The sequence below is a fragment of the Sphaeramia orbicularis genome, chromosome 5 (genome assembly GCF_902148855.1).
Source record: "Sphaeramia orbicularis chromosome 5, fSphaOr1.1, whole genome shotgun sequence".
NCBI lineage: Eukaryota > Metazoa > Chordata > Actinopteri > Kurtiformes > Apogonidae > Sphaeramia > Sphaeramia orbicularis.
This window is the reverse complement of record NC_043961.1, coordinates 33073044-33100929: the sequence shown is the minus strand read 5'-3', so window position 1 is coordinate 33100929 and position 27886 is coordinate 33073044. Positions and strand designations below refer to the sequence as shown.

The 27886-nt window shown below is 37.2% G+C and overlaps 2 protein-coding genes across 3 annotated transcripts in view; one reads left to right on the top strand and one right to left on the bottom strand.

The window, feature by feature from the left end:
* kcnb1 (potassium voltage-gated channel, Shab-related subfamily, member 1) overlaps window positions 1-18937 on the top strand; it is a 48230-nt gene extending 29293 nt beyond the window's left edge. For both annotated transcript variants that reach the window (XM_030134642.1, XM_030134643.1), the window contains one exon: window positions 12937-18937. In XM_030134642.1, the coding sequence (XP_029990502.1) occupies window positions 12937-14862 (1926 nt within the window). In that variant the 3' untranslated portion in view covers window positions 14863-18937. The remainder of the gene's footprint in view (window positions 1-12936) is intronic.
* Window positions 18716-25963, bottom strand: LOC115419698 (somatomedin-B and thrombospondin type-1 domain-containing protein). Its single transcript, XM_030134646.1, has 5 exons — window positions 25560-25963; window positions 24871-25062; window positions 24551-24629; window positions 24141-24332; window positions 18716-20379 (listed from the first exon to the last, which is right to left on the bottom strand). Exons 1-5 carry the CDS (start codon window positions 25789-25791, stop codon window positions 20262-20264), a joined length of 813 nt encoding a protein of 270 aa, XP_029990506.1. The 5' UTR covers window positions 25792-25963; the 3' UTR covers window positions 18716-20261.
* Window positions 25964-27886: the final 1923 nt, after the last annotated feature.

Genomic DNA, 27886 nt, shown 5'->3' with positions numbered 1-27886 from the left:
ACACTACACAAACACACACACACATGCATACACACACGCAATAATACCCACACTCTGCTTCTTTTTTTCAAATCTTTCATAATACCTGCCCTAAAATTGAATTAACTTTCTGCATGCTTATTTACATTAGTACAGCCCAGGGCTTCCTGTATGCGCTGCAGTAATTCTATTACCCAGTAAACAGAAATGCCACAGTATGTTCCCATCCACTGGTTTAGATCTGACAGGAATTTATGACCGTAAGAACAGATACTGAATTGTTTTAGAACCAACAAAAAAACTTGAAAGTACAAACATATACTTACAGCTGTCCAATTACCAAAACTGCAAGGATTTGCATGTTAATCTGGGTCTAACTCTCAAAGGGATTAACAGCACTGACACTGAATGGCCACTGATCCGAGCTCCCACAAATCTGTAAAATATGGACTCAGTGTTGTGTTACGCTCTCAGTAAGTAGAATATCAGCAGTAAGCATGTGTCTGAGTTCAGGATTAAGAGTAATCTTGCTTTTCATTGGTTTTTACTCTCTGAATAGAATATGTGACATTCACATCTTTCAGTCTAGGACTGCTGAGTGTTGTTTTTGTTTCTTTGTTTTTTTTTGGATATTTTTGTATTTTTGCTGTCTCTCTCTGTGTTTCTCTCTCTAATATTTCTCTTTCACTGCCATCACTAAAGTGTTTAAAAGTTCACTGTCACTATCACCATGGCAACTGTCATTTCTGTGATGCTGAGACTTGCAGCTGCCTCTGATTCAGGCATCATTGTTGATTGACTGTGAGTGTGTGTGTAGATGTGGATGAGTGTGTTTTTTTCTCTGTCTGCACTGCATCTCTCTTTGCGTTTCAAATCAATGTTTCGCTCATGTTTACATTCCCCTTCTGTGCTGCTGCCTGCAGAGGATACTGTGACGTTCTCTGATTTCAGTAAAAATAAACTCATGGGCTGGATGAGACGCACTATAAATGTGCATAGTAGAAAAGAGGAAGCCAATATCTTTCCACAGTATAGTTGACAGGACTCATTATATATCCAATAATTTGTAAACACTGTACATTATCCTTTGTGAGCACTGTCTTGTGTTATTTAAATATTATTCTTACCAAAGACAGGGGCAGTGAGAGTGGTTATACATACTTATGGTTTCAAATCCTCCATTAAAATGGACAATTGTGAGAGGAGATATGTGTAATTCTAAGGATTTTTCCTTACTTAAAGTCACTTAATGCTCTAAATCAAAAATTCAGCATTTTTTCCTCAATCCAGACATGCCTACACAAAATGCAGATGAAACCATCTTTTATCCTTTCTGATCTTCATAAATGCTGGGTACGCTGATGAGAACAGGCTCCCTTGGTGTGTCAGACCAGACCCTATACTGTTTCTATTTATATCACCACCATGGACGAGCCAGAGTTTAAATATAGATGCTGAGTCTGGATTCTCTTCTTCATCTGAAATGCATGAATAATTGAGAGGGAGAGGAGATGAGGTGGGATTCATTCAAGAGATGGATGGTTCAGGCATAGATTTCTTACCTACATTAATGGTTTACTGAATGGGGTTGAGGTGCACTTTGTGCATGCAAGCACAGTGTGGAAAAGTTTTAGGAAGGCCCCAAAAATGTCTGGTTTCAAACTTTTACATAACCTCAAAATAAAGTGTGTTTAGTTACAGCTGGGTTGGGACATACGAAACACAATAATAGCCAATTACTTGAGATTTGAGATGTTGCTCTTTATGAATAAAACTGACTTAACTCCTCCTTAGTAGTGCCTTATGAAAATAAATGAATAAAATATGAACATGGAGGTGTGGCTCTGAGATGTTGTGAAACTTAATTAAATATAAAATGACTGGTGGAGTAGTTTATCTCTTGTAGTGAATGCATATACATTGATTTTCTTATATGAGTAAAGCCATGATCACAGGACCTTGGTCTGAATGTATAGGTGCTGAAACACTGAACTGACATTGGCTCCAAAGAAGAGCCATAAGATACAGCTTATTCCTTTTTGGCAAGATGTGGGAGGTTAAGATAAATGAGGCTCTGCTGTTCAAAGTTACAAGTGAAAGTGATGTAGGGTGGGGAGACTACAGCTGAGCTGCTTCTGTGCGTGTGTTTCAAGCTATCATGCTGGGGGAAATGTGGAAGACACAGTCTCCTCCCGTCTCCATGGAAACCCCATCTCTCTCACAGGCAGAGAGTCAGAGTCTTTCTACGTTCAGAATCAGGGGTGTAAATTATTCCACATTATTTGATGCTTACAACATTACTCTCATTCCGTTTATCATTGACAATAACCACTTGGATGACTGAAGAAGATGAAGATCCAAATGGTGTTTACGTGACGCAATTAATCCAATCAAAAGATCTGGCAACAAAAGTGTGCAATACACTGCAACATCTGCATCTGAAGGTGGCATCTGGTAGTTTTCAAGATTGTGAATCTGAGTATACATTGTCTTTTCAGAGCATCAGACTCAATTTTAATTTCATTTTCAAAATTGAACAGTAAATGATAAAATAACCACCTGGACTGATGACCTGTTAGGCACAAAACGAAAGCAGCACAGCATCCGAAATGCGATGACCCAAATAAAATAAACCTACAGAGACCAAAACGATACAGATGGTTCAGAGCTGGGTGAGCTTTGAAGAAGGTAAGACAAATTAGGGAGGGAAGGAGGTGAAGAAAGGGAGAGAAGGAGACTCTGTCAGACTTGCTTTCACAAGCAGGTCCACGTAGCCACCTCCTGTCGAGCTTCAAGGGGGTTGTCATGGTGACAGTAGCTGGCAGTCGAGGCTAGGAGAGTGTTGTATGGTATTCCTCTGGCCTGGGATGTGGCTCAGGGGATGATGGGAAAGCAAGGTAGGTGATCTCAGTGATCAAGGAAGACCCACTCATCTGAAAATATATATAAAAACCTTTTCAGGCTCTCCAAGTTGAAATGTTAAGTGGGGGTTTTAATGTTCGTAACCTGTCATTATTACTGTAGGTAGGTCTAATGTGTATCTGGGGTGAGTGTCTGGAGAGTTAACAGACAATGGTGCTGTACTCACAGGAACTGAAGCTTCCACTGCTAAAGCACAGCGGTGGGTCTGTTGCTCTTGTTGCTGCTAATGAGAAAGGTGCCAACTGGAGCACGGGGAGTCTGGGAGTTCCCGGACTGCCTCTTGGGATACTGCCAGACATGGCACAGAATAAGAATACCAACCTCTGCTGTACCAAATGATACAAACAACAAAAGCAAAGAAAAACTTCAATTTGAGAGAACTAGCCTCTGAAAATGCCACAGGAAAAACATCAACAATGAGATCAGTAATTTAGTCATTTTAGTACTTTTAATTAAGTCTGTCCTACTGTGCACTTTGCTCTTAGGATCTTCCTCATGGTTCTTATTAAAACTGTTTCCAGTTGTAGTGGGTAGTGAGGAAGTTAATTAGAAAGATAAAATAAAAAAGTGAGGATGAAGTATGCCCTAAATTTGTTTGTTTGTTTCCCACAAATTTAACATTCAGAGAAACATGTATTTGTGTTAATTATAATGTCTTGTTTCATTTGATTACCTGTCAGTGGCATTATATCCCCATTTCTAACATTAACAGTAGTTCAAGTTACCTTGCATCTATTTAATTACAGTGAATTCACATGAACATGAATATGCATCAGTAAACACAGTTTAAATGATACATTAATAAATCACCTCTTGTAGAGCAGTGATGGTGAAAACAGCAACTCCCATGATTCTCTGCTCAATGACATCAGCTGTGTTTGAAGACATAAGACTAAACAAACTGTTCATTACATGAGTAAACTCCTGTTAACATACTAATCATGTATATTGTTTTAAAAATTACAGCATGTACTTCTAATGTTAAAGTATTAAGTTGACTGTTTCATCTGCTTTCCATGAAAAAAATCATAAATTTATTTTTCATCGTCTAATGCCATGGTTCCTAACCTTTTTTGGCTCGTGATCCCATTTAAACGTCACAAATTTTTGGCAACCCTAGACATTCAAAACAGAAACTTTTTTTTTTTGTGTTAAAATTAATTTATTTTTGATCATACAATAGTTTATATATATATATATATATATATATATATATATATATATATATATATACACACACACACACACACACACACACACACACACACACACATATATATATATATATATATATATATATATATATATATATATATATATATATATATATATATATGTAATATGTTGCAAATAAACATTCATTTTAGACGACATTCAGTCTATATAATGTATATTATTATGTGACAGAGGCAGAAAAGCCAGATTACTGCACAAAGGGAGAATTTGATTTTCCTTGGTCAGGATATGTACAGTCAAAGGCTGACAATTAATACTGAACAAACAATAACTCAAACTATGAATTATGAAAGAGCTGCAGCATCTGAAACTGACCACAATGAACATTTGAAAGATAAACAGAACCACAGTGTTTCAGCTTCAGAGTTTGTCATGTCTTTTATGTATTGTGAGTGTGTCTCTAAACTCACTATATATTTTTTATTAGTAAGTTTTTATTTTTATCAATCACTAGAAATTTCAGGTGACCCCATTTGAATTCCAGGTGACCCCATGTGGGGTCCCGAACCCAAGGTTGAAAAACACTGATCTAATGCTTCAGTCACTTCTCTCTCATGTCCACGTTCACATTCATGTACAAATTTAACATTTGTAATACTCAGTGGACAAACTAATCTAATATACTATACATGGATGACCAACAGGGATCCTTTGGGAATTCAAGAATAAAAGAAACAACAGTTATAGCAAAATGTTCACTAATTAGTGTCTATTTTCCAGCTTTCCACCCTTGCAAGCAGTAATTTTTTTTTTACTTTATTTTTAAAGCACCACACTATGTAAAGAAAACAAATTAACTAAATATTGTTGCAACATTATGTGGATGTATAGACATACAGACAGACATACACACACACACACACACACACATCATCTACACATTCTGAGTTTTCTAGTTTGTACAGTTCATGAAACATGTACGTGTGTAAATGTATATTTATCGATATCCATATAATATCTAAGAAAGATCTTAGATTTCATTTGCTTGATTTACTAGTTTTATTTACTTTTTCAAGTTATGTTTGTAATTAAAGTAGTCATTATTAGTGTAATTTTGAATGGTGAACATGAACTCAATAAATAGGTCCAATTATTAAAACTACATCAGAGGAGCTGGGTGCTTTTGACTGAAATCCTCCAGGTTCTCAGTACATTAGTATTCATTAAAAGCACTAATTAAAATCGACACAGATAATGATGTGAAGTCATTAAGAACAAACTGATCGACAAAATCGTGAAAAATGGAAGTGACAGAAAAGAGCACCTGTAATGTCATATGTGGAACATGGAAATATCATTAGTAAATTAAGGTTAATGGTATTCTGCCCCAGTTTTTTTTTTTCTTTTTATCCATTTAAGAGAATAAAGTTCAGTGTTGTGTCCTTGTTGGACGAGTGCTGGGTAGATAGATGAATGGACTCAACCCTGACCAGTGTAGCACAGAAAGAGAATTAATCACAGCTACTGGAACATGGCCAAAAAAAAAAGGAAACAAAAAAAGCAGGCCAATGTGTCTGAGCATCAACAGAGTGAGAACAGGATAGTATGGTAAGAGGCCCAAATAAGTATTATAATAAGTGAGCTTTAATCTCTTTTTTGTCCCCAGTGTACATCTCCCTATGGGGAAGTGTCTTATTTTTTTGGTTGTTTGTATAAGCCAAAGTCCCTGGGTAGTGTGAATCATATTAAAGGCTTACTTTCTTCATATATGAATTATATAGTCAATGACACATGGTCATGAATGTGTTGGTGCAGGTTTTGAGGACGTACTTTATACCAGCTGTGTTGTTCATACAGCCTAATGAGAGCTGGTGTAACCTTGTGCTATAGAGGACGGTGGTCTGTGTGGATTATTGTGTCTGCTGAACCAAATGACAGCGTGCCATGAGAGACACAAACCAGTGTGATCTGGCCTTGTTTAGAGCCACGGTGGGATTTCCTGTCAATCTAACCCCCCCACCCCCCGCCTCTGTCTTCCTCACACATTGTCTTTTTTTCTCCTCTAGATATAAATACATCCCGCTCTTCATCTCCTCTCCCTTAAGAAGGATTCACAGGGAGTCGCTGTCTTTTTTTGTGTAAACATAATCAAGCTGTTATAATAGAGTATTCATCATGCAGAACTCACACACACCCACACACACCCACACACACCCACACACACCCACACACACACACACACACGCACACACACACACACACACACACACACACACACACACAGTACATAACGTTGGGTGTGGCCACACATCTCTTATGCTTGGTTCCTGGTCCACAGTGAGTCTATAAATAGTCTGTAATTCTGTTGATGCCATTGTGATCGTGTCTGGAGCTCCATTCAACCTCTTCCCAGACACATGTTTATTTGTCGACTTTTTCATGTGCACTGAAAGGTTTATCTCAGATTTACAGTGAGAGAGCTTGATTAAATTATCGCTCTGTGACATTAAACAACCAGAGAATGAAAGAGATAAAGACAGCGGTGTGTGAGAGAGCAGTGTGTGTGTGTGTGTGTGTGTGTGTGTGTGTGTGTGGAGATATATCAACCAACAGGGACACAGACCAGTGGGAAATGCGCAGGCTTTCCTGGTGGAACTTGACCTCATAACCATAATGTTACACAGCACCAGTGTGCCTTCATTAGCGACCTTTTTATAGCATCACAATCCTATTACCTCTGCCCATTTTTGTCATGTTCTCCCTTTGCTACAATCTCAAGCATCCTTGAATTTTGGGAGTTTGGTTTGCAGCATGTCTCCATCGTTAGTATGAATCATTTTAATATTTTACCCCTTAGACAAGTGTTTGTGTCCCTTTTTCATTCAATGGTACAGTAATTGTGTTAGTTACTGTGGTACTCATCATTTAACTTTCTTATTGTAGCCCTAACTGTGATCTTAATGAATGAAGCAATAAAGCCAATTTTACCTGATTTTATACGTAAGAATCTAGTCTTTGAAAGATCATAATAGGCTTTTAAACAAGTTGTGCTCAGTACAAACAGTGAAAACCCATTATATTAAGACCCACATAATATTTAAGATAATGGGATTTAAGTAAATCTTAAATAAAGAGTCATGGAAGTGGATTTTCTGGATATTTTATGTAAACCATTGTTTTATCCTATTACGGGTTAAATGTCGCTCAATATCTCCCAGCTCTAATAAGTGATTAAATTAAAATTAGGTGTATTTTCAGAAACTACCATTAAATTTATGATGAAGAAGACGCTTAAAAAGATTATTCTTCTTTTTACAAAAGATAAAGATACATTTCCATTTTTCTTTTCTGTAGAAAGTTGTCTTTGTGCTTTAGCCATAACCGTAAATGCAACAGTTGTGTAGTCTTTTCTACCATCATCTATGGCAGGGGTGTTAAACTCATGTTAGTTCAGGGGCCACATTTAGCTAAATTTGATCTGAAGTGGGCTGAACTAGTAAAATAATAACATAATAATATATAAATAATCTCAACTCCAAACTTTCCCCTATGTGTTAGTGTGAAAAAAGTAAGATTACATTATTAAAATGTTTACATCTACAAACTATCCGTCAAAACCATGTGAATAACATGAACAAACTGAATAAATGAGTGCAATTTTAAGAATATTATGCTTCAGTTTATTATTTACAGACATAATATTGTTAAAATTGCACTTACTTCTCTTAAGATATTTCAGGTTGTTCATATTTGCTCGGGTTATTCACATTTTTTGCGAAATTATACTTTGTTTTAGTGTAAATACATGAAAATGTTTCCATTTAAAAAGAGAAAAATTGGAGCTGTGAGTATTTATAGGTTATTGCCATAGTATTTTAGTGATCCGACCCACTTTAGATCATATTGGTCTGAATGTGGAAACTGAAATAAAATGATTACCTCCACCAAGGAGGTTATGTTTTTGCCAGGGTTTGTTTGTTCGTCTGTTTGTTTGTTTGTTTTTTTGTCTGTCTGTTAGTGTGCAACATAACTCAAAAAGTTATGGACAGATTTGGATGAAATTTTCAGGGTTTGTTGGAAATGGGATAAGGAAGAAATGATTAAATTTTGGTGGTGATCGGGGGTGGGGGGACCCACGGGGGGGGGCCATTGATCAGCCTTGGCAGAGGTCTGCGCTCTCCGAGTGCTTCTAGTTGTTAATATCTTAATTTTGCATTTCACACATTCATCCAAAGGGCCGGACTAAACCCTATGGCGGGCTGGATTTGGCCCCCGTGCCGCATGTTTGACACCTGTGATCTATGGTACTTTGTGTAACACATTTTGTGTTTTTGTTAGTCAGTGATCATCAGCCTATCCTGTGAGGTATCAGGATTTGTTGCAGTGAGTGAACTTGAGCATTTTGTTTCTCCAGTGATAGTTTACACAGGCAATAAACCCCAGGTATTTACTCAATGGATATAATGTTCTCTTCAATCTGCATTATATTTTTCCAGGCAGCGCTGCACCTTTTCTGCCAGTTCACCTCGGTATTGGACTTGACAGCTCCGCCCTCACCTCTCTCTCGGGTCCCAGCACCTCTTCTGCTCTTGAAGTGTTTGATTCAAATAGATTTCCTCCAGGGCAGAAGGAGAGGAGCACACACTGGAGAAAATAAACAGATAGGGCCATTATTCATGTCTGCCGTGACGCTATGGCAACAGTGTCCTCCCCCTCTGATTGGCCGTAGATAAGGTTGCCTCTTTACCCATCACTTTTACTCTTAGGAGGGGTCTCTGAATTATTAGGCCATTGTCAAGGCCTGCGCTGTCAATCACTGTCGCTAGTGCCCCGTTTTTGCCGCTTTGCCTTAATTTTGTCAAGATGATTTATGGGGTAAACCTCCCTCATGCACTACACTTTTGGACTTTGTTTAAACAAATGGTTTTGTGTTTAACCAGGAAATCATTATTTTGTTCACATTTTTAACATTTATCAAATAAATCGCTTTAAAATGATTAATTTTATACTCATCGATATAGATATTTCAGCAATTTGTCTTGTTGCCAACACTACATGTAAAACCTTACAGCACACATTTTGAAGAATATATGAAATATTTACCTCAACATAATATAACATTATAATCTTTCTTGTATGGGCTTTTCCCAAAACTGGTTCTGTGTGTAGATTGAAATTGTACTCTGAAAAATAATCCTGGCCCACTAAAAAAATAAAATATGCTACTGAAAATCTTCACAGACAGAATTAATTATGAAAACATGACTGACATAAATTGCATGTTTTTCAATTTTTTTGTCAGTCTGAAGAGTAGTTTCAGTAAAACCAATCTGTAGATTATACTGAGTGGCTGTGAAGTTGTTACAGGATCTGTGCTAATCACCATTTTATTTCAGCAATCTTAAAGACATGGACTTCATATCCTGGACAAATTTACTCATAAAATTCACATGTTCAGATATGCACTGAAAGATAAAACATATTCTTGAATCTTGAGATTTTGGCTGTGTAGATTCAAACAAAACTAGCCTACTGTCAGATAATATACAACTGAAAAACCTTGTCTTTGTCATATCACAGTGTGGTTTATAGGTTTACAGCTTTATTCAGTTAAAAAAAAAAAAAAAAAAAGCTTTTGAATACTTGTTTTTCGCTATTTTTGTTTACACTGCAAAAATGGGTGTTGTCTACCACCATATACTTGTGCTTGTTAGCATGATTGGTGTGGTGTGGGTGGGGTAGTGCATGTGTCTAGTGTTTTCTGACAGGCTTCCCAGTTCTCTGTGCTGTTTAACGTCAATCAGCCTTGTTTATTACAACGTATTCTTGGACTCTTTGGATAAAATATACCTGCTGCAGATTCCTTTCCATATTGTGATAGTGTTGCAGAATGAGGTGTGAGAAGGCAGGTCGAAGCACAAGGTGGGATCACACTTCTACAGTTGTAACCAGGCAGCAACCTCCAGGGTTTCAGAGGAGCCAAAGTATTCCTTGAATGTTCACATTGAGTTTGGCTGCAAAAGCATGTCAGTCTCCATAGATACTAGTGTTAAAAATCCCAACTTTACAGCAGAAATAAATATGTTAACAGTGTGTTTTATACGTTTTAATAGATATCACTGTTTGAATTACATTAAGGCTTAAAGTTTGCATAATTTAAAGCATTAGCATGTGTTAAGTAGCTGAAATGACAAGACACTGTTAGTCTATGTGTTCTGTGCTTTCAGTAAGTTTCATTTTTACCCTTTGCTCTTCACCAGCTCCACTTTCTCATCCAAATATGACCTCATGTTTCCAAAAACCAAGATGGTGACTGGTTGCTTATACATCTGTGGTTGTAGCACCCCAACTCTTGAAGTATTAGGCTCGCCCATGCACGGCCTCTTTCTAAATCCTGTCTCAAAACACATTTTTATCCCTTGGATATTGACTTGAAATGAGAATTGTCATTCTCAGTTGTGATCTGGTTTTTGTCTTGTAAACTGGTCTTTGTGTTTTTTTATTGTGCTGTTTTTATGGTTTTTACGATTTCTGATTATACAGCACTTTGCTCTACTTTTGTTTTTTAATGTTCTTTAAAAATCAATTTGAACTGGATTGGAAATCTATAAAGACCATTAAAGAGTCCAACCTGTGTAAAATAGCATGACAATAAAATTTGTACCCCTATGTGTTTGACCACATACAGAGTTCTAAAGACAGCGTTCATCTCAGATTTAGTGTCATTACTGGACATTCATATAAATTCCATCATAGGTGAAAGTGGACAATCATCTGTGGGTTCTTTCCATGAACAGTGTGTTGTTGTGTAATACAAATATATGGATTTTTAATATGCTTAAAACCAGGAGTTTTTGTGTCATTTTCCATGTGACATCATCCATATATTCTGTAATGCTTTCTCATTTTCCACTGAAACACACTCACTCATGTGGATAAGCTTGATAAGTGGGCCATGAATAAATAAGTCCCACAACTCAATCTAGTCCATTAGCTCTCCGCAAATCACACACTTAGTCAGGCATTTGTTGAAGGTTTGTTTACGCAGTACGGTTATTGAGTCTTTAATGCTGTAGTCAGGCACGTGCACAGACATTTTGGGGGGCAGGTGCTCAAGCCAAAAAAAGGGCATAATAATCAAATGTGACTTACAGAATGTCTGTAAAGCTGACAACACAGTACACACATTTTTTTTCACTGTTGAAGCATAAACATGACATTAGTAATATACCACAATAAAAACAATATACCTCACCAGACTGTCATGTAGCTCAACATAAGACCTACCTTGAACAAGGCTTTAAAATCACAGATTTCGTGAGGTTATTTTTGTTTGTTAGTTTTTTAGGAAACGTCAGGGCTACAGTGATGTAATGTTTCCGTGGTGCTAATGTTATGGTTAATTTAGCACCAAACAATGACAGGGTATTGCACAAACACTGTCATTACCTGTCTGTCTGATGCTGCGGGTCAGAGGAGGAGTAGGCTGCAGTGGTTTGGCCTGACGTTCAGCACTGCATGAGTGCTAAGTGGAGGAGGAAGAGGGAGGGGCATGGCTGGTGCAGACTTGTGAGCATCATGGAGCAGGTCAGGGCAGAATTCTCACAACGGCTAAAATTTACTTAGGGGGTCAAATGAGTGTCCATTTTTGTCAAAAAAAAAAAAAAGTTGGAAGAAATGCATAGAACTGTGTTGAAGTAATGCTAATACATTTGTGCACAGACTACTGATATTATTTGACAGTGTAAGCTATATTTTCAGAAATATTGGATTTTGAATAGCACGTGTATGTGAAAACTTTTGCTGGTGGATGGACGTGACATTACCCAGGATGATCTACCATTACTTTATTAGTAATAAACTTATATACTTACAATTGCTAATTATCCTCTTATTCATAAATGTTAGTATTGTGGATCTAAAACAATAACAGCTTAAGAAGAACACAAAATGTGGCAGTGGACGGATGTGACATGGTTGTTACAGATCCCATCATACTGATGCTCGGCAGCCATGTCACCGTTTCCAGAAAGGATCCCTGTGCAAAAACTAGTATCATAATTATTTATTGTATAGTTTATCATCATACTAAAGAGTAAATAACAACATTCTTAATGTATGTATTGGCGTAACATAAGCAGGATGGATCAGCACCATACTCCATATTGCAACCTGTAAAAATAAAACATGTGATATGTAGTATATAATCTTGTAAGAAAAACTGGGGAATCTAAAAGAATGGAAATTTTGTTTTTCAGGTAAATTCAGTTAAAATATAACTTGGCCATTTGTGACATGAAAATATAGCATTAATTGTGATGAAATTGGACATTTTTGACCTGAAAACATAGTTCATATGACCATCAACATGTTGCAACAGAACTGAGATCCTGTAAATTTGCATAACTTGCATTTACCAACACAAAGTTCCTTTGGGGATTCACTTATATTGATTTCTTATGCACAAAGACATAAATAAGACTTCTAAGCAAATTTTAGCTGACAAGAACTCAAATTACTGCCAACTGCATCAGATATCAAAACATATTTAGGAAGATTGATGACAGAGAGTATTTTTTATCCTTAAATATTGATGAATGAAGAAACAACTGGGCTTCAGCAGAAAGGGCATTTTTCTCATCCAGGGCAAAGGGCAGGTGCTTGAGCACCACTAGGGGTCTATCTGTGCACGTGCCTGGCTGTAGTCAAGATTTTCATAAATATGCTGGAAGTATGATTATCTATATTTGTGGTTTATTCAGTCAGCATTTAAGGGATGAGTTTAAGTGTATATATGATACCTGTCAATACCAATTCTTCAACCCTTACTGACGTTACTTACCTGTTTCTTTTTTTCAGGTCTTGGCCATCATCTCCATCCTCTTCATCGTGTTGTCCACAATTGCCTTGTCTCTGAACACGCTACCAGAGCTGCAAGAAACAGATGAGTTTGGCCAATCCACAGACAACCCACAACTGGCCCACATTGAAGCTGTGTGTATTGCCTGGTTCACCATGGAGTACCTTCTCCGTTTCCTCTCCTCTCCCAACAAGTGGAAGTTCTTCAAGGGTCCACTAAACGTCATTGACCTGTTGGCTATTCTGCCCTACTATGTCACAATCTTTTTGACAGAGTCCAACAAGAGTGTGCTGCAGTTTCAGAATGTACGCCGTGTGGTTCAGATTTTCAGGATCATGCGTATCCTGCGTATCCTGAAGCTGGCTCGTCACTCCACAGGGCTTCAGTCTTTGGGCTTTACCCTTAGAAGGAGCTACAATGAGCTGGGCTTGCTCATCCTTTTCCTTGCCATGGGTATCATGATCTTCTCCAGTCTAGTGTTCTTTGCTGAGAAAGATGAAGAAGATACAAAGTTTAAAAGCATTCCAGCTTCTTTTTGGTGGGCCACTATTACTATGACCACAGTAGGCTATGGAGATATCTACCCAAAAACTCTTCTGGGAAAGATAGTGGGGGGCTTATGCTGTATAGCTGGTGTACTGGTGATTGCCCTACCTATTCCCATTATTGTAAATAATTTCTCTGAATTCTATAAGGAGCAGAAGAGGCAAGAAAAAGCACTTAAACGAAGGGAGGCTCTAGAGAGGGCCAAGAGAAACGGTAGCATTGTCTCGATGAACTTAAAAGAGGCATTTGCTCGAAGTGCAGAACTGATGGATGTAGTGGTAGAGAAGAGTGAAAGGCCTCATGACAACCATCTCTCTCCAAGCCGTTGGAAGTGGACCCCCAAGAGAGCTGCATCAGAGACGAGCTCAAACCGTTCATTCAATGCTCACGAGTTAGGCTCTCCCAACAAGACCAGAACTACCAGCCCCCAGAGGTTAAATGTTCAGAAGCTAGAGGAGATGTACAACCAGATGGCCAAGACACAGTCCCAACCCAACCTCAACACTAAAGACAGGGGCTCCAGGGTTGGCAAACAGAGGGATGAAATAGAGCTAGGAGCAATCCATGACCACGGAGCACCAGTGTTAGGAACCAGAGAAGGAATTGGGGACATGAAAAGTTTGTCCAGCATTGACAGTTATATTAGTTGTGCAACAGAATTCCAGGAGAATACACGCTTCAGCCAAGGTCCAGCGATAGAGTTGGGTCTTCAGGAAAGCAGCCGGTTCTCCCATAATCCTGTGATAGCTTTGTCCAGTCAGGCCAGTGCAAAAACAGGCCAGCAAACTTCTGGGGAGCGTGAACCTATGCTGACGCCAGTGTCAGTTTCAAAACCTTCATGCTCAGAAAGTGCACGGAAATTCTTCTTCTCTGGCAACTCCTCGAAAAGCCTTATCCCTAAAGGAGGTTACCGCAGTGAGGGGGAGTCAGGACCATCCCCCCTCTCAGACAGCTCAGTTCTGTCAGACCACTCTCTGTTAAGCCCTGAAGCTTCTGTCTACACCACTGCCAGCAGCAGGACCCCACCGAAGTCTCCAGAGAGCACTGCCCTTGCACCCACTGTCTTCACCTTCCACGACTCATCCATCAGTAAATACATCGACGCAGATACAGACGACGATGAACATCTCCGCGATGTGTCTGACACCAGTCCCTCAGAACGTCTGTTGGCTGGTTCAAGCCCAAAATGCAGCATCAACATAAACTACCAGAGGGGCACCAACCATTTTGAGGCAGCCCAGAAAATGTTGGGTCAAAACTGTCTGTTCCCCCTTGAAGGGATCCGTGGGGTTACTCACGAGAATCACGTGGGACCTGAGATGGCACGTAGACCAAAAGGGGAGAGGGGGCGTCAAAATACTTTGGACAAAGGCCTTTGAGGTCCGACTGTGTTGAACAGAAACAGGAAGCAGAGGCATGAATGATCATGGTAGGTTCTCAAGACTAAAAACTATCTATAAGACAGAGGCAAAGCATGAGGCAGAGACAAGGAGTCTCACTGAAACATTTCACAAATTACTTGAGTGTGCCATTGGGCAAAGAGCTCTTGCCCAATGTGTGTGGTGAATACTCTGGGAGAAAAACATTTCTGAATTAGAGAATGTCACTGCCCCTTCTTCAGCTCATTCCTATTAGCTGTATCCCACTTTCAGAAAACAAAGGCACACTCCCAGGTAGAGAGATCCCTGTGGAACCAGAATGGATCAGAGATGTGGTTATAACCTGTTTAACCAAATGAATGATGTGGTTTTAGTGGCAAGGGTTTTCTCTATATTCTATAGGAAGAAAACAAATCCCAGCTGCCCACTGTCCCATTACTGACTCCCGGTTCATTTTGTAGTCTTGGAGATACAGGAGAGGACCTAGAAGCCTATAAGCTACTTACTCGTGCCCTCCATTCCCAAACCTGGCCTTAGACATCGACATTTGTAGGGGAGTGTGCATGTCTTTGTGTGTGCATGTGAGTGTGAATGCTGATGGGTAATCTAATGGAAATACATGTATACACACTCTTGAGATCGTCTCATCTGATTTATTTTTTTATAGATGCGAAAAAGTTCCTTATAGAAATATGTGATTTGCCAGTCTGCTTTGTCTTTACATCCGATGTGAAGCGTATTTTCTGTAAGGTTTAATGTCTTGGCACAGAAGCTGCCGTAACTGGAGGCTGCAGTCGATTATCTATTAGAATATGATTTTTTAACAGTATTTTGCAATCCTTTATTTTCCCATGTCATGGTGAGAATGGATTATACTTTCAGATCTCTACTAGTGAATACTCTTTAGGCATCACAGTATCATTTCAAAAGATGAAAGTGAAGGACCAAGAGTTTTTGATATATGGGCTCACATAAAAGCCAGATCTAATAGTCTTGTTTGCGGCATAAAGTGCACATTTATGAAGCATGCATACACCCAACATGTTTAGCATACGGAAACATAACGATCTGTTTATCCTTCATATCTTCAAATATAACAAATACAAGGAATTCCTCTAATATTTTTCTAATGTTTACAGCATTCTGACATAAAGTTGAAGTTTCAGTAAGAGATGTCCCGCATGCATTGGCCTTCCTCTTAACTACATAAAAGCAGCCAAAGATCACACATGAAGATACATGTATTAAACAGTAAATGCATCCATCTCCACTCTATACCTTAAGCTGTAGAAACAGTATCTATAAAATAAGCTCTAACAGCACAAAATATACAAAACCAGGAACACTTTGCCAAAAAAAAAAAAAAATCAGTTGTAAATGCTAGAACTGTTGCATGAGCACAGAAACACCCACAAAACATACATAAAGGTACTGAAGACAATCTTCTGGAGACATAGATGTACTTAGTTTCCATGGTGACGGCAGTTGTCGTCAAATGCTGGCAGCAGCTAAGCAACGGTTTGTTAATTGGGATGGGGAAGGTCTGATTGCATGTAACATATGCCCACACACGTGTAAAAACTTACACAGAAATACCCAGACGTAGACCTGTAAAACGACGCAGTAGTTACATGTTAACAGAGCCACTCCTCACGCATTCATGACTACTGTATAAACACAACTCATGTTTACTGTTGAGCCAGTAGCAACCTACAAACCTGCACATTTCTACATAGTGTAAATGTGTTTTCATTTCTTGTCTGAGGAGCCCACAGTGCATTCTCTGTCATCTTTTGTTTATGATGCCATACAGCTGATTGAGACATAGTTTTACATAACAAATACCTGAGCAACAGAAGAATCATTACATTTGAGGACAAACCCCTCAGAAAGAATATACAGAGACAAATGTACCACGTTTCCTGAGTAAAACATATGATACAGTAGAAATCCTCTTCATCATAATCCCAGTCTTGAGTATTTCAATATGTATACAATTTACCTTCATTTGCATCATCATGATTCAATTACAGATCACTGCTCTTGCTTTAGTGTACAGGTATAATGTTTCTGTAAGATTTAAGAGTAGGTATGTTAACACTGAAATGAATCTCACTACCAACTAAGCAAATTCTCACAGATCAATGACCAAGCTCGAATCTTTTCATCTCTAGTGTGCACAAATCTCTAAAGGTTACAAGGTGAAAAAGATGTTGAAAACTGCTGTAAATGTAGGTGTTGAATAAAACGTCATTCAGAAGTCCATAGAAGGTGACTGACATATATTTGTAAGTGCTGATGTTAAAAGTCTAATCACAAACCCTGATTTCATTTCCTGTTCTAATCACAGAATTGAACCATTTCATATTGCTCTCCCATAGTGAGAGGAGCTGAGGTGTGAATGGAATAGCAATGAATGTGAGAGGCAGAGTGAGGCATGTGTGCGTCTGTATGTGTGTGACTGCTGTAAAGCCAGGGCATTAGAGCAGTGTAGCTGCCAGTTAATGGAGAAGAATGAGCTGTTTCCGTTGTATGCATGCCAGGGGATTCCTACTTTTGTTTCTCTATATTCTGTCCACAGTTTTTACTGTAAACACACAGCACTAGCATAGATTACATTACAAAGAAATTATCATTGGGGAAATTATGCTTATATAAGCATCCCTTTAATTTATTTAGTTGTCATTTACAGCAGAGGGGAGAGGTACGGAGAGGGAGGTGTATGATCATAAATCTTATTTCTTTATTTCTGAAAAATGGATGAGGTAAACATATGCAACATTTAGCTGTCCTCATCTGTTCCTGTAGTTATTTTCATACATCACCTCATTCTTTCCATAATGAATCTCAGTAAATCCTAATGTTACATCATTAGGTGGGAGTGGCACATGTTCAAACACCATAATGAAAATATGATAACTGTAGGCTTCGGTTTAGCTGACTCACAAATGAAACATTTATTTATAAACCAGTCAAAATCTGGTTCCTGTTCAGCTTGCATTACTCATGATGTCATGAAATACTAAGGCCAATGTATGACAAAAGTGTCAACATCTTTTACCTGTTACAACTAAATGTGAGCACATTTTGTGTATAAACTAAATTAGTCAGACCTTACAAAAATAAGGAGGATCATGTTTTTTTTTTTTGCTATAATAAAGGGCATTCAGATTAGAAAAATCTCACAAAGCATCAGTAGAAGGTTTTTTATATTACAGTTGTCAGGGACCATTTTTTCATGAAAATATCTCTTAACAATGATGACAATCAATAGCTCATGAATAGGCAGCAAGCACTACTGACAGGAGCTGAGATTATGGGCAGATGTTAATGTGCATACACACTTACACACAGTATTTACATCCCGGCACAGTATTGATGCTCTAAAGCCTTTAGAAATGGAAGTTTAAAGTACCTTCAGGCATGTTCTGATTTGATACTTAGACTGTGATACTGTGACATGATACATTACAATATAAAGCATGGTCATTTATTTTTACAATTCATACCTTTGCCATTTTATTTGGGAACTTAACTTCCTTCCATTTCCAAATGAGCCATCTTAAAATAAGAAATTATATATCATAAAATATCTTTTTTTTATTTTAGTGAGATCCCTGTGGAATCATTCCGATGTGAGTCAAAGGACTAAACCATCATGCTTTATGAAGAAAACATAATCAAGTCTTTTATTTCTTATTTATTAATGCACATTAAGATGAAGAGCACAGATACTCAGACATTTCCATTAAAAAAGACTCCAAACTGTACAGTTAACGCATTTAGTTTAAAGCAGAATTTGGTTGTTGCTTTAGCTGCTAAATTAAGTGTAAAAAGGTTGAAGTATTTTTTTTTTTTTACATCATTGTCAGAATCACATAGAACCCTTTCAAGGACCCGAGGTAGTTTCCAAAACCCTGTGAGAACCACAGATTTAGCAAGACACACTGAATTTAACACTGTATTACGGGGTTGGGGTCGATTCAGGATGCCTTGACGGAGTAAAACAGACATTACACTCAACACTTAAGGGAGCCAATGTTAGACCATAACACATTAAAACTAGTACAAATTTTAAAATACACTATATTTTTTCTACGTTTTAAGCTCTCAGTGGAATTGACCCCAACCTTGCCTAAGCCATCAGTCTTTGTAAAGTATACTGTTTCCAGGGAATAGAAAAAAGATATTTGAACGACCATAGCCAGCTCTTATACAATGTTGTTTGTAGGTCCCGAGGCTGTCTGTTTTGTAAGAAAAAAAAACAAAAACATTTTTACCTGTTGACTTTCTATGCTGTTGTTTCTGTATTAATGTTTTATTGTTCAGTGCATGTTGTAACTTTGGCGTTGTGACTGGTTGTGATTCACACAGAGCCAGTACTTGTCATGTAAAAAAGTGTCTCAATGTCCCAAGATATTTCTATTTCTTAAGAAAAGCAACATTTCCCTTGAATGACTCAAAATGAAATAAATCAAATCACTTTACATTTTGATTAGGAACTGCTGACTTTTATTTTGCAATTACCATAAGTTTAACACAAAGAGACAGGGATATGTATTATTTATGAGTGATATAAAGTATAGAAGGTTATTCTTTTCTGACTGAAAAATCGGAGTTTTTGCTGGCACACATTCAGCCATATGCATGAAAGGGTGGCATATACGCCATGAGCTACACTTAACTGGAGTAACAGCTAAAATGATGTCGATATGATCAAAAGTACAACAATTAACAGTAGGGGTGGGCGATATATTGAATATAATCATGTTCTGAGGAGTGTGACTATATCACAAACATCAAGTACAAACTGTCATGTTTTTTTTTTTAAGCCAACACTCATTCAGACTAAAAGGAACAACTATTAATGTAAATACAACATTTGGCAAACAATTGTTTTTAAAAATCCACATACATTTCCAGAACAATTAGACATTTAACATCTGCATCATGTTCTTAACTTATAGTTGTATTTGTGTGTCAAAAGCACTTGCTTTGAACTAATGTGGTCTGTAAATTATTTAAGATACATATTGATTTGTCACGTCCGTCAACATTCATACTGATAAAGTGTTTTTGGTGCACCTTGTAAGCCTTGAAAATGCTGACATACATACTGTAGATCACAATTCAACCAAAATATAACAAAACATGATTTTTCTTGTCCATATCGCCCAGCTCTTCTGACCACAATGAAGTCCTCAGATAGGTTTAACTGAAGTGAATCTGGCCACTGCAGTGTAATTCCTGGCTCCAAGACCTTTACTGCATGCCTATCCCCTTCTTTGTGCTGTTTCTTGTCTCTTCTCTACTGTGTCATTATGAAATAAAGGCAAGGCCATCTTTACACATGTGTTTAAGTAAATATGTACATAGGGCTAAAAGGAGGAAGGAGGAGGTCAGATGAAGAGGAAGCTGTGGGCTGTTGGGCAGGAGCAGGACTCCAGTCTCTCCACACGCCTCCATACACCCCTGCATCGAGGGTTTCCCACCGCCTGCCACTGGAGAGACTGTCTTCTGCAGCAGGGAGGAGGGATGGGGTTATTGTTCATAAGACTTCTTTTTCAATCCAAGTGGTAAGCAATGATGCCATCTAGTGGTAGTCAGGTCACAGAGGTACGCAGTAGAGGAGAAAACCACTGCCAGACTGGGCAGATGTTAATGCATATGCTGGAAATGTACATTACTTTAGGCCAGGGGTGTCAAACTCATTTTCTTTCAAGGGCCACATTCAGCCCGATTTGATCTCCAGTGGGCCGGACCAGTATAATAATAACAACAGAATAACCTATAAATAATGACAACTGCAAATTTTTGTCTTTGTTTTAGTGCAAAAAACCCCAAAACATTAAATTATGAAAATACTTACTTTTATAAACTATCCAAACAAAGAAATGTGAATAACCTGAAAAAACCCCTGAAATTTCTTAAGAAAAATAAGTGCAATTTTTAACAATATTCTGCCTCAATTTATCATTTATACGAGTGCATTATGGATCAGATCTACAAAGACACTAAACACTTAGTAACAGGCAGAAAATAGCTCAAATTGTGCTTAATTTTCTTTAGACATTTCAGGTTGTTCATATTCGTTCAGGTTATTCACATTTTGTTGTTACAGGATAGTTTGTAAATGTAAATATTTTCTTAATTTAATGTTATTTTTTGCACTAAAACAAAGACAAAAAATTTAAGTTGTCATTATTTATACACATAATGTAATATTTTTTTCACATCAAACCGAGAAGAAAATATGGAGTCATTATTTTTTGTAGGTTATTCTGCTGTTATGATTTAACTGTAGATCATATTGGTCTGTGTGTGGAACCGGAACTAAAATGAATTCCACAGCCTTGACTGTGGAATTTTTGCACTTTGCAAATTCATTTGTTATTTGTTAATTCTAGATGTTTTGCTTAATTCAAGATTTTTTGCTAAATTTGAGATTTTTTTTTTTTTTGGCTTAAAAATCTTCAATTTTGAATTAATCTTGCATTAATTGGAGATTTTTTTTTTTTTTTTTTTTTTGCTTAAATCAAGATTTTTTTTTTGTCTTAATTGAAGATTTTTTTTTACTTAAGTGAAGATTTTTTTTTTTTTTTTTGCTTAATTCAAGATTTTTCCTTTATTCAAGCAAATTTTCTTTTGCTTAATTCAAGATTTTTTTGCTTTGTTCAATATTTTTATTTATTTATTTTTGGCTTAATTTAAGAATTTTTTTTTTCTTAATTGAAGAATTTTTTTTTTTCTCAGTTCAAAATTTTTTCCGTAATTGAAGCTAATTTTTTTTTTTTTTTTTTTTTTGCTTAATTCAATTCAAGACTGTGGAATTTTTGCGCTTTGTAAATTCATCCCACGGGACAGATTAGAACCTTTGGCGGTCCGCATGTTTGACACCCCTGCTTTGGGCAGTATTTTGTTACAACCTGCCTTCTATGGGTGAAAATGATCTCAGTAGCTGAATACAACACATTTATAATGATGTTCATTCATTCAGCCTCATCACTCATTTTCAGTGATGTCCAGAGCATAAACAAAACAGACACAATACATAGAAAAAATAACAAATGAAAAGCCGATTTTAAAGCAAAATACGTTGAAATAGTTTTATGTTTAATGATAATTCTGTTCAGTTTAGTGTATTTTGTAGCGTTACGTAAGTATAGACAACGGAGCAGAAAATCTAAAAACAGATTTACAAGTTTTAGCGTTTACCTGAGGAACTTTAAGTATGAGCCAAACAATGGAAGGTGTTTATCAGCCACTTTAATAAAGAGGTGAAACACGGTGCATGTTTCTGTTTATTGCTTTGTAATTTTTTTTTTTTCTTTAAACAAGGCTTGTCACACCTGTTGTTGTTAAAGGAACCCACCCAACCTTTTTGAAGTATAATGCCATGATGAGTGTAATAAATGGATCAAAGGTGGGGTGGTAAACTAAAATCTATAGATGTAATAGTGGAGCCAGAGATGTTTCTATAGAAAAGATGACCTCAGTGATTAATTTCTTAATGACTAGTCCTGTTTCTGTGTAAGTAACTAATTTATAAACACTTTATAAGGATATGATCTGATCCGGTACCCCGTTACTTGTACTTGGAAACCCTTTAAATACAGTGTTCTGTCAAAGTGTTAAAACGCAAACAAGGCATTTGGTTTTCCTGCATTGGTGAGTCATTTCAAACTTAAAAAACCTAATGTATTTTACTATTCCTCACATGTTTGTTGGAGGATTTCAGTTGGAAGATTATTTGTCTGTTGTAAATAATATAGATCACAGGTGTCAAACATGCGGCCCGGGGGCCAAATCCAAAGCCAGTGGGTCCAATCTGGCCCGCGGGATAAATTTGTGAAAAATTGCAAAAATTACACTGAAGATAATAACAATCAATGGTGTCAAAATCATTTTAATTCAGGTTCCACACACAGACACATACAGTCCAATTAGATTTCAAGTGGGTCAGACCAGTAAAATATTATCATAATAACCTATAAATAATGACAACCCCAAATTTTCTCTTTTTTTTTGTGTAAAAAAAGTAAAATTACATGAAAATGTTTACATTACCAAACTATACATTTACAAAAAATGTGAATAACCTGAACAACTATGAACAACTGGAAATGTGTTAAGAAAAGTAAATGCAATTTTACCAATATTCTGCCTGTTACTAAATGTTTTGTGCGATTGTAATGCACATGTGTAAATGACAAACTGATAAACCGAGGCAGAATATTGTTAAAATTGCACTTGTTTTTCTTAAGACAATTCAAGTTGTTCATGTTATTCAGATTTTGAAGGAAACTTTCCAGACGTAAACCTGATCATAATAGAATTTTACTTTTTTTACTGTTATTATTTTACTGGTCCGGCCCACTTGAGATCAAATTGGGCTGAATGTGGCCCCCGAACTAAAATGAGTTTGACAACCCTGATATAGATGATGAACAAACCAGGACCCAGTACTGAATCTTGCGGAACTCCTTTTAATAGTGCTAAAAGTGCTGAACATTAATCTATTTATATTCAAAAAGAACAAAAATCTAAACTAATGTCACTTTGAAAACTAAAGTGTCGGACACAAAGTTCTCTATCAGATCTGTCTGCTATTTTTAATCCACCTGTTACTTCTCGGAAAACAGACATGGGTGTAGCGCCGATAAACACAACTGTAAAAATAACTGTAAATACATGCTAGGTTTTGGTCTGAATCCAGAGTCTTCTTCATACAAGATGCTCTCTAAAAAAAATAAAAATACATGAATCTGCACTTTCAAATGCATCCTTTTTGTATGTTTTGTTTTAACATTTGGATATTTGGTAAGTAAATGCTGCATCTTTTATCAGGTTCTATTATTGTCTCTTTTACATTTATTTTTGTTTCAACACCTGGATGATCTGCAAGTTGGTGAGATTGAGTTCATTGTCACATTAGTGTAGGTGCTGATTGATATTCTTTTTTTAATTTACATGTCAGCTAAATTAACTGAACTCATTTTACAGCTGAATAAACCCTGTCGGGGTTTTTACATCCACACACCTTATCATCCTCTTTATGTCAGTAACACTTCTCGAGTTTAGTCTTCCAGAGTCAAGAGATAAAATTATGAAGCTGTATAAAATTCCGGAAATGTATAACTATCAAAAATATCTTTTATTTCACTACTGTAAAACAAACAAAAAATGTAGAGGAAAACTAAAGCAGTGAACAGTAATTTCACAGTTTTTAACACTGTTCTGCCGCAATGATCCACATTCTCTGTTCGTTCTGTTCTTACCTGTCCTCACTGTTGTCATAGTTCTTGTCTCCATCTCCAGTGCAGTGTTTCTGCCCAGCAGCAAGAGCAGGCGGCTGGCATTCAACACACACATGGTGCCCCTCCCTCAGGTACTGCATCCACCGGGTGTGTGGGCCCACGCTCTGCTGGCACTCTTTAGTCAAAGAGGTCAGCTGAAACTGGACACAGTACCTATTTTCCATATGTGTAGGAGACATGAAATTGACTCACATTAATTTTCCAGAACTTTATATGCACTTTAACGCCATGACAGTATAAATAGTATATGGCTGAACACATATGAACATTCACGCATGGACAAACCAATTCAGTCTCTAGGTACAAAATGGCAGTGGAGAATAACTGCAAAGCAATATGTCATTTTTTTGTGGACTGTCTGGATGTGTTACCCTATCACATCATTGCTCTCAGGGAGGTTTCTTTTCTTCCTGGCGTTGCCATAGCCACTGGTGGTAATAAGTGCTGGCACTGCAGAGGGAGCATTAATGATAAGAGCATTACATACCACCTTATATTACATTACATTTCTTTAAACGTTTCAAAAGGCTGGATGATGGAAAAAGGTTTTCAAGTGATGTGGCTTTTTAAAATAAAGCAAGTGAATAAAAACACAGGAATATTAACATTCTTGAACAGCGAGTCTCTTAATAATTGTCTGGAAATACATTGTGTTTGAGAGGATTTAGTGGATATGTGTTTCTTTTCTCACCAAGTGAGTTGTGACAGTGTCCTTTTTCGGTCCAGTACTCTGCACAGCCGGCTTGCTCCTCCAGATGTGGACAGGGTTTACCTGCATTCACAGGTTCCTGCAGAATTGTTCTGCTCCGCCTTCGTACCGTGGCCCGGCATGGCTGAGCACAGCCTGACCACTGTGTCCACTCACTGACCACACAAGACACCGCTGGGACACAAAGAACCAAGCACATACAGCTGAGGATAAAGCAAATCCAGCAACAGAGAATTTCTTTGATGTGAAAGGAAACGATTTAAATAGAGCCTTTTGTACAGAAAATGCATCTTCAGTGCTTTATTTTGCAAAGCTGTCTGCAGATTTAATTGACTTTTTAGTCAAGCTGTATGTAGACCACGCATGAATGATTCACTGCATTTATGTCAGAGGTCAGATGTTGGTTAGGGAAAAAAATCAATTTAAGGTGATTAAAACAGATTGAATACATCTTTGAGGAATGATCAAACCCAAGGCCTTCTGCCTGGAGAATCTCATTATCCCATTCAAGTTTTGGAAGGACTTTTTAAAGTTACCAGACCTTTTATGAAGGAGTGAGAGTTTTGTTTTTTTTTCTGTTTTACTCTGGTAGGTAAAAAAAGCAGCAACAGTTGGAAAAAAAACTTCAGTAAATCCTTTAATGTGGATATTATGACTGTCATGAAACAAACCTGGGCAGGCTGTCTCATAATCATGGCAGCAGTCCAGGGTGGAGACGCAGGCTTGGTCACAGTAGCAGGTGCCATATGATCGATCAGATCTCCATCCTTTACTGATGCATGATGGATCCCGACCTTTGCAGCACAGCCCAGCATCACGACATCCTCCCTGGCAAAGACCGACGAGGAATAAAACATGCCCAACACAGACCAAAGTGACAGAGCTGCTGCTCCACATTGTCATCAGAACTGACTGAAACTTTGTCAGTAGACAGATCTGTGTCTGCAGCAGGAATCCCAGCAGTTAATCTAAGAAAACAATCAAATCCCACTCGGTGGAAATCCTTCAAATATGTCTAAATTCATCAACAACATTGAGACTGGTCTGAGAATTAACTTGTAGACATGAGGGAGGTCAGCTCTAAACTTCAGTGGTAGAAGCATTGGACCAGAGGGCTTGTGTTATTCCTGAGGCAGCTCTCTTAAAGGAACAGTTCACTATTACGTACAAGAACCAAAGAACAAGAAACCTGTGTGAATAAATAATATAATCATTCATTTTCACAGGTTTAGCTTTAATTACACCAACAGACATTTTAAGATAGTAGCCTTGCTCAATGTATTAAGCACAAAAAGAGCATCTCCTCCTGCAGAGTTTTCACTCCTTATTGACCCACCTATAGTATAAGCCTTCCCTGGAGTATCTTTAAATTCACTGAATAGTAAAACAGCAAAGATTCACTATTGCACGATAAAGACAGCACTACTAAGTAGATGCTGTGTAGTGAAAATAATAAAATAGCAAGATATAGACTCCTACTTTTCAACAATTGCATGACATTATGTTTAGTACTGTATTTAGGATGCAATAAAAACTTTATTGAACTACATAAAAGATACCAATAAAACACTGTTATGGGTTTACAAGTCTATCACTTCTAGCCAAAGAGTTTAAATAAAAGTTCTCCTTTCATGGCCTCTCAGAGCCAGTTTCCCCAGCCATGTGTGCCTCAACATGTGAAAAGAGTGGATTATTGAAACTACTATGGCTGAGGTTATTCATGCAAAAAGAACAACAATGTGGACAGTGCAGGCCCCAAACTCCAAGTCACATCAGCAGCTACTGAGAGTGAACAGGGATGGAGAAAGAGGAAGCAGAAAGAGAAATGAAACACAATAACCCCGTAGAACTGGATGATAAATGTTTAAAATAAAAATGAAAAGCATCATGATGAGTGTGTGGATGGCTCTTGTACAGGACTGGAACTGGATACAGAAGTCTTTCCTGTTCTACTTATCTACCAGTTTTTTATCAGATATTTTTTGGAGCAGAGTATATATATATATATATATATATATATATATATATATATATATATATATATTTTTTTTTTTTTTTTTTTTTTTTACAATAACACCTTAATTTGCAAAAACCACACCTCAGAGCAAAATGAAAATGCTAAAAACTGTTGTAGTTGTGGCTGCTGTTTGCACCTGAGTCATCAGAATTATGCAATGAGAAACTGAAAAGGGTGTTTATATGAAACTGGTCCCTAAAAACAGGAGAGAGGGGCTAAAAATTCAAACCAGATGTAGACTAATGTTATGAGGCAAGTTTGGACACACTTTGAGTATATTTTTTAAAAAAATATTTTTTCAGATAAAACACATTTTTATATTATTTTTATAAAAAAAATCTGCATGTAACAGGATAAAAAGGACACACAAAAATTATTCACCACTATTTTTTGGAATATCTTTTTATTCTCTCACAGGTACATTTTGGGAATCAAAGTAAATATGCAAGGCAGAGTGTTTCACAAAAATGACTGCTGTTGCAAAATCACCTGTGGAACCTGCCCATATAAACACATATTTGTGTTAAACTGGGCAGGTTCTGCATGTAACGCCAGTGGACACGATGGGTTACACACAAAACATGGAGTGAGACTGATATGTGAAAAACCTGCATGTCTAGATAAGAAAAACCAGTAGGATCCTTAAATCTAACACAGTGTCTTTATTTCTAACAGTATATAAGACCAGTTCAAGCCATGTTTTCCAGATCAAATACACCTAGGTAGTTTTTCCTGTCCCAATTTTGGTCCTATTTTTGGTCCCAATATTTTATTTAAAAATCATAAATTTTGGGATGGCTCAAAGCAAGAGTATATATATATATATATATATATATATATATATATATATATATATATTTTTTTTTTTTTTTTTTTTGGCATTTATCTGAGGGCACCATTAGGTGCATCCTGGGGGGAAATATATCTAAATTTCTCTTTTATTATTGGGTCTAAAAAGCTGGCAAAGTGCCAGGTACTGAA

Coding starts and splice junctions, on each gene's coding strand:
- LOC115419698 (XM_030134646.1), bottom strand. CDS start 25,791: ATGACAATGTGGAGCAGCAGCTCTGTCACTTTGGTCTGTGTTGGGCAT. Junction 25,063..25,559: donor TTATGAGACAGCCTGCCCAG/GTTTGTTTCATG, acceptor TTTGTGTCCCAG/CGGTGTCTTGTGTGGTCAGT. Junction 24,333..24,550: donor GAGAGCAATGATGTGATAGG/GTAACACATCCA, acceptor TATGGAAAATAG/GTACTGTGTCCAGTTTCAGC.